We start from the raw sequence: 7,927 nt of genomic DNA on the forward strand, positions 1-7,927 counted from the left end.
CTAGTCCAACCCCTACAATGCAGGAATACGCAGTTGTCCTATAAGGAGTTTTTACCTGCAACCTTGGCATTAATAGCACTGCACTCAAACCAGCTGGGCTACCCAGGCTGGTTAGAGCATGGTGCTGATAACGCCAAGGTTACAGGTTCGATCCACATTTCAGAGAGCTGCCTACAGTGCCTCGCGGCCTAGGACCCCTGTACCTACGGGACCGCCTCTCCCGGTATGCCCCACGGAGGACCTTAAGGTCCATAAATAGCAACACCCTGGTGGTCCCGGGCCGTAAGGAAGTTAGATTAGCTTCAACCAGAGCCAGGGCCTTCTCAGTGATGGCTCCAGCCTGGTGGAACGCTCTGCCTCATGAGACCAGGGCCCTGCGGGATCTGATTTCTTTCCGCAGGAGCTGTAAGACAGAGTTGTTCTGCCTGGCCTTTGGCTTGGAGCCAATTTGATTCCCTCCCTCTCTTTCTTTTTCCTTTCTCCTCCTGTGATGAGGCTGCATTTTAATACTTTAATGTTTCAATATTTTAATGTTGTCTTTTAATGTTGTTTTTAAATTGTATTCATTTAACTTGTTTTTATTATTGCTTGTTAGCTGCCCTGAGCCCGGCCTTGGCTGGGGATGGCGGGGTATAAATAATAATAATAATAATAATAATAATAATAATAATAATAATAATAATAATTACAGTGGTACCTCGGGTTAAGAACTTAATTCGTTCCGGAGGTCCGTTCTTAACCTGAAAATGTTCTTAACCTGAAGCACCACTTTAGCTAATGGGGCCTCCTGCTGTTCTCATCCTGAAGCAAAGTTCTTAACCCAAGGTACTATTTCTGGGTTAGCGGAGTCTGTAACCTGAAGCGCCTGTAACCTGAAGCGTCTGTAACCCGAGGTACCACTGTATTTCTGCAGAGGTTTGGACTATAATTCTGTGATTCTCCTACAACGATGCATCACAAGGGACATCTTCTGAGTGCTGATGACTCTCTGTCTGCTAAGTTTCCAAGGAATTTGGGGGGGGGCCTGGAAACACGGTCAGAGCAGAAACCGGATTTCAGCCAATCTGGTTTACTCACTTCCCACCCCTCACTTGTGGGTAGGGAGCCAGATTCGGCGATCTTTATCACCAGCCTTTTCAATGTATACTTGGAAAACATGTCCGTGTGACGCACTCCTTCTTTCCTTTCCCTTTTATTCTTCCTTGAGCAAGCAAACGAGCGTTTAATATCTGATGCCGTCAGAGTTCAGCGCAGACCGCAAAGGACAAAAGCTTGCAAGCCACTATAAATAGCACAGCCCTTCTATTGTATTTCATCTGAATACATGTCACAACGCTCTTTTTATAGCCTCGCTGAACCTGATGTTTTCGTTGGCTGTTCAAACCCCGCGGACCAGAGAAGTCAGAGGGACGGCAGCCATAAAGACAGCTCCTCTCTTTCTTCTTGAGGAATCCCATCTGTTCACAAAGACTTACTCTGAGCTCTGTTTCTTGGTCACTTTAGAGCGTGACAGAAAAGTTGGGAGCTGAGCTCAAAAGCCAACTGCCAACCTTCCATCCCCTTCCCACGCAGGGATATTTATTTATTTATTCATTTAAGCAATTAAAATTTAACTCATTACATTACTCTGCTTGGGGAGGGGGAATAAAAGAGTTTTACGAAACCCTCAGCCCCTTACACTGGTACTCCCCATTTGTAAGAATACTTTCCCACCGAACTTTCCAAGTCATTGCTTGTACCCATTTCACAGAAACAGGAAGCAAGGGCATCAGAATTCTTTCGGGGGGGTTTTAACAAAAACTCCAAGGCGCACCTATCAGAGCCTGGTGCAAAATGGGGGTTCGGGGGCGGAGCCACACCCACGAGTCATGCACCAAAATGACCTGCATTCTACAAGTGCAAATCTGCATTTGACATACGACACATCAGTTATTCTGGCCCCAAACTCTTAATATTGGTTAGCAGTGTTGGAATCGGAGGGGGGGGGGAGGGAGAGAGATAGAACAGATCAAAAGCAACCAATTAATAATACTTTTATTCTGCAGATGAGGTTGAGCAATTAAAACAAGACCAGCCACGGCAAAATTTATTTTCACTTGCTGATGTTACACTACCAGGCGTCAGAAATATTCATTTTATTATTTGTACCCGTCCCATCTGGCTGGGTTGCCCCCTCCCCAATCTTCTACAGTCCACCCAGTAGATCATAATCTACCTTCCATCTGTTGGCTCCGTTCTAGACTGTGGTTGGCAGCCTCCTCTCAATTCATTTTGTAGCAAGAATGCAATGTGATCCCATTTGCCGCGCCACAAATCCCTCTGGGCCACAGAGAAAGCGAAAGGAAAAAGTGCATTGGAACTCCGGATTCTTCCATCAAATTAATGCTCCACCGCTCATTATCCATTTAATCATATTTGATCAGCCACTAAGCCAAACCACCTCACCCAGACCTTGCAAAGGAGAAGAAGACATGTCCACTGAAATAGCCCGTAGTCCCACTGTCCTCGGGTACGCAGACCCAAGTCCCTCAGGAGCGGTCTTCACTTGCCGGACATGATCCGCAGGAATTCCTCGTAGTTGACCTGCCCATCTCCGTCCACGTCAGCCTCCTTGATCATGTCCTCCACCTCTTCGTCCGTCAACTTCTCACCAAGCTTGGTCATGATGTGGCGCAGCTCCGCAGCGCTGACATAGCCATTCCCGTCCTTGTCAAAGACCCGAAAGGCGTTCCGGATTTCTTCCTCCCCATCGGAGTTCTGGATCTTCCTGGCCATTAAGGACAGGAACTCTGGGAAGTCCACAGTGCCGTTCCCGTCAGCATCCAGTTTATCGATCATTTCCTTGAGCTCGGCTTCTGTTGGGTTTTGCCCAAGAGACCTCATGACGGTGCCCAGCTCCTTTGTGGTGATGGCACCATCTCCATCTTTGTCGAAGATCAGGAAGGCCTCCTTGAACTCAGCGATTTGCTCTTCCGAGAGATGTTCAGCCATGGCTTCCTCCTTGCTTCTGACAACTTCCACGGTCGCCCTGTGACTGCCTTGGCGTTCTCCGGCGCAATGAAGAAGTTCTTCTCTTCCCTTTTTTGGGAGTTGCCAAGAACCGCGGGTGTCTTCTCTGGCCCTCGGCCCAGGGATGAGCCACAATTTGGGGAAAGGTTAGGCAACACCCAGGTGGAGCTTCTGTTGGAGCAAAGTGAATCACGGGGAAGTAGGAGATCCACACCCTTTTAAGTTACACAACCTGCCAGTCCCGTTTAGGTAGCAAAGGCAAGAAGGTAGTGAACATTATTTTATTTTGGATTTCATGTAATTGGAGGAAGGGGAATCGTGGAATTAGAAGTGTGGTTTTATAGGAAGGCCTTCATTTGTGGGCAAAAGCAGTTTGCAGAATCTTGGGATGGTAAAGGTAAAAGGGTTAAATTGTAAAGGATCCCCTGGATGGTTAAGTCCAGTCGAATTTGACTAGGGGGTGCAGCGCTCATCTTGGTTTTCAGGCCGAGGGAGCTGGCGTTTGTCCACAGACAGCTTTCCAGCTCCAAAAACATATTGGAGGTCCCAGGCCACAGGGAGGTTAGGCTGGCCTCAACCAGAGCCAGGGCCTTTTCGGACGTGGCCCCGATCTGGTGGAATGCTCTGTCACAAGAGACTAGGGCCCTGCAGGACTTGACATCTTTCTGCAGGGCCTGCAAGACAGAGCTGTTCCACCAGGCCTTTGCCCAAGGCACAGCCTGACCCCCTCCTTTGGTAATTCTTCACAGAACTCTAGCCCAGTGGTTTGCCATTAATTTGATTTGAACTGATTTTATAATGAATTGATTTTAGAATGCTGTATTATTTTACTGTTGTTGGCCACTCTGAGCCCGGCTTCGGCTGGGGAGGGCAGGATATAAATAAAATATTATTATTATTATTATTATTATTATTATTATTATTATTAATGTGGCCAGCAGGACTAAACTGCTTCTGCCACAACAGGACACCATGACGGAAGCCAGAACGCATGGAAATGCCATTCCCCTTCCCGCCAATAGATGACATGATAGGAGTTTATAACATGGCATGGCATGGATGGGGAAAGGAATTTCTCCCCCTGTCATAACTCTAGAATTTATGGACATCCAAGGACACAGAATGTTGGAAGATTCAGGACAGATCGTTTAGCTTTGGAACTCCTGGCCTATTGAGATAAAGTACGTTCCTTCCTACTGGAATTTCTTTGGCACCTGATAAAAACATTCTTGTTTAGACATGTCTACCCACATGCTTAGAAAGTTGGAATAATTTCAATCTTGTTTCAGTATGTTTTAATGCATAGTTTTGAATTTCCCCCAGTTTTGCTGTTTTATCTTTTTGTAAACCGCTGGGACTTTTTTTCTTTACAATTAATAGGTGTATACATTTTATGAAACAAAGACAGAAAGACAGGGAGAAGAGAGAGAGAGAGAGAGAGAGAGAGAGAGAGAGAGAGAGAGAGAGAGAGAGAGAGAGAGAAAGAAAGAAAGAAAGAAAGAAAGAAAGAAAGAAAGAAAGAAAGAAAGAAAGAAAGAAAGAAAGAAAGAAAGTTCTTTTCTTTTTATGAAGATTACCCACTCTGGGATCCCACAGCTAATTCTCCCCTGGTCTCTTCGCTGGCCCAAATAGGACTAATTTAGCCCGCTAGCCCTGGTGATCATCTAATGTTTATTGGGTGGATTTTCCCCCTAAATTGATTTTTGAATTCTGAATTTATTGTTATTCATGTTTTATGCTGTATTTTATGCTGTTTTTATTGCATCAATTAAGTGTTTTAAATTTGTTGATAGCCGCCCTGAGCCCGGTTTTCTGAACTGGGAAGGGTGGGGTATAAATAAAAATCTATTATTATTATTATTTATTATTATTATTATTATTATTATTATTATTATTATTATTCTCATAACACTAGTACTTGCAGACATCCGCTGAATGTTGGGAAATTCAGGACAGAGGAAGAAAGTCCTTCTTCACACAGCACAGAGTTAAACTGTGGAACTCCCTCCCACAGGAAACCGTCATGGCCACCAACATGGACGGCTGTAAAAAAGGGATTGGAGAAATTTATGGATGACTAATGGCTGTGAGGTTGGAAGTGGTGATGTTTCTGAATACCAGCTGATGGAAACTTCAGGAGAGGGAGAGTTGCTCTTGCACTCAGATCATGCTTGGAGGTTTCCCTAGAGGCACAAAATTGTTAGGGGTGCAAAATTTCCACACCCGGTGCTGCCTCAATACAGCTGCAAGCTTCCGTCTCCAGGCTCCGTTGCAAACCAGGAAGCAACCTCTCCAGACAATGGAATGACTCTTCTTTTAAGATCTCTGTGGTTTCGGTCTCCTGGGTGACACGGGCACCCTGAGGCAGTGCTTCCTCCCTTTCCCTCCCTCCCACCATCCCCTCCACAAAGCCCCGGGCACTGGCAACCCTCGCTATGCCACTGACTACCAGGGAAATGTCAAACCTAGACCAGTTTTCCACTGCTTCCTCTTCAGCTGATGAGCTGCTGCCACTGAAAACATAACTAAGTATAAAGGTAAAGGGACCCCTGACCATTAGGTCCAGTCGTGGCCGACTCTGGGGTTGCGGCGCTCATCTCGCTTTACTGGCCAAGGGAGCCGGCGTACAGCTTCCAGTTCATGTGGCCAGCATGACTAAGCTGCTTCTGGCGAACCAGAGCAGCACATGGAAACGCCGTTTACCTTCCTGCCGGAGTGGTACCTATTTATCTACTTGCACTTCGTGCTTTTAAACTGCTAGGTTGGCAGGAGCTGGGACCGAGCAACGGGAGCTCACCCCGTTGCGGGGATTCGAATCGCTGACCTTCTGATCAGCAAGTCCTAGGCTCTGTGGTTTAACCCACAGCGCCACCCGTGTCCCTAACTAAGTATATCAAGGTTAAATTTGCATTCATTGCCCAATGCACTTTTGTCTCTGGCCCACACATCGCCAGCATGCGGCCCCTAAATGGCTGCCCAACAGGGAATTGGCCCTCGGGCCCTCATCCACGTGAGTACAACAAAGCGGCCTGCCTGTTCTCTGGATCTAATGTCCTCCTTCGCTCCCTCCCTGCTTCACTTCCCGGCAGGCTGTCTGGAGAAAAGATCTGGTGGCTCAGCGTGGTGCTTCTGATCTGACCACCATTTGTCATTTTAGTTTCTGGCCCCCAGATGGGATCATCTGTCACCCTCCGCCATTTTCCGTAGGAACCCAAAGGCCGCTGACAGAACGAGAGCCATTTGCTTTTCCTCCTCCCTTCTCAGGAAACGCGTGTGTCAGAGCTGCCCCAGGTCCCAGCTCACAGAGGACCAACGCCAGTCCGTTGCTACATTAAATAGTCCTTATTGAAGTTCAGTTTCTCATTTACAGCCACGGCGCGCAGCTCTACGTCTTAAACCCTAGACCGCCGAAGCTCCGTCTGAGTCTCCTCCCCCCAGACACCAGTTTAAGACCCTGGCCTTGCTCCACCTCTTCCTCTGCTCCCTTTTCCTCTGGGTCCGCCTGTCCGCCGGGGTTTTCCCCTTTCTGGACTCTTCTCACGCTGACTCCCCCGAGTCTTCCCCCTCCCTCCGGCGGGCTTTAGGACCTGGTTCCCAATCCGGGCTTCCTGCTGTCCCACGCGCCCGTACATTTGAACTTGGTGCGCGTGCCCAGCCTGCCACCTTCCTTCTGACCGTTATACTGCTCCTGTCGCTGCTCCCCTCTTTGGGGACGCTAGCTGGGCCTGACTCCTCCTCCCTGCTTGCCGGAGGAGACGCTGACTCTGACCTATGGGACTCTTCCCCCCCACTACGCTCCGGTGGGGAAGCTGGCCCTGATTTCCAGCTACTGCCCTGGGAGTCTCCGCTGGCCCCCTGCTTCTGGTGTGTCCCCCCTGGGACCCCCCTTGCCCTGGCCATTGGCGCCCCCTTCTGGGAATCTTCTGATTCACTGGAGAGGCTTATGGAATCTCTCGGGTCACTGTCATTCTGCCCTCCGCTGCCCTCAGATTCTTCCCCTTCGCTCTCCATTCCCTCTCTCCCCTGCGCCTCTGCTCCTGAGCCCCTGACAGCGTGTTTGGCTCAGAACTACTCTGAGATGGTTATTTTTCACATGCGCCAGGGAATCAAGTTGTTTGGGGTTGTCCGATGCTCTGAAACCACCGTCTTGAGACTCAGAGGTGGAGCCTTGAAGCTAAATACCTCAAGGACTGCCTCTGCACATATGTCCCAGATCTTGTGATCATCACCTGGGGCCTTTCTTCAAGTGCATCTTCCACAAGAGATCAGGAGAGCGGCAACCTGAGAACGGGGCCTTTTCTGTGGTGGCTCCCCATTTGTGGAATGCTCTCCCCTGGGAGTTTCACCTGGCGCCATCACTACAGATCTATAGTTGCCAGGCAAAAACACCCCTCTTCTCCCAGGTCTTTGGCTGATTAAACATGGTCTTCTGACCTGTGGGAGGGTTGTTGTTTTTGTTTGTTATTATGGTATGTATGTATGGTACATATGGTATGGTATGTATCGGGATGCGGGTGGCGCTGTGGGTTAAACCACAGAGCCTAGGGCTTGCCGATCAGAAGGTCGGCGGTTCGAATCCCCGCGACGGGGTGAGCTCCCGTTGCTCGGTCGCAGCTCCTGCCAACCTAGCAGTTCGAAAGCATGTCAAAGTGCAAGTAGATAAATAGGTACCACTCTGGCGGGAAGGTAAATGGCATTTCCATGCGCTGCTCTGGTTTTGGTGTCCCGTTGTGCCAGAAGCGGTTTAGTCATGCTGGCCACATAACCTGGAAAAACTGCGAACAAATGCCGGCTTCCTCGGCCTGTAAAGCGAGATGAGTGCCGCAACCGCAGTCGTCCGAGACTGGACTTAAATGTCAGGGGTCCTTTACCTTTATGGTATGTATTTTTGTGGTTTTATACAGTCATACTTCATGTT

The 7,927-nt window shown here is 48.6% G+C and overlaps 1 protein-coding gene across 1 annotated transcript; it reads right to left on the bottom strand.

Moving 5' to 3' along the window:
• Positions 1–2,046: 2,046 nt before the first annotated feature.
• On the bottom strand, positions 2,047–3,205 carry LOC144329016 (neo-calmodulin-like). The gene has a single exon (XM_077935365.1). The coding sequence runs from the start codon at positions 2,989–2,991 to the stop codon at positions 2,542–2,544; it is 450 nt and encodes a 149-aa protein (XP_077791491.1). The 5' UTR covers positions 2,992–3,205; the 3' UTR covers positions 2,047–2,541.
• Between the last annotated feature and the right edge of the window lie 4,722 nt (positions 3,206–7,927).

Source organism: Podarcis muralis, chromosome 10, assembly GCF_964188315.1.
Source record: "Podarcis muralis chromosome 10, rPodMur119.hap1.1, whole genome shotgun sequence".
Taxonomy (NCBI): domain Eukaryota; kingdom Metazoa; phylum Chordata; class Lepidosauria; order Squamata; family Lacertidae; genus Podarcis; species Podarcis muralis.

Coding starts and splice junctions, on each gene's coding strand:
- LOC144329016 (XM_077935365.1), bottom strand. CDS start 2,991: ATGGCTGAACATCTCTCGGAAGAGCAAATCGCTGAGTTCAAGGAGGCC.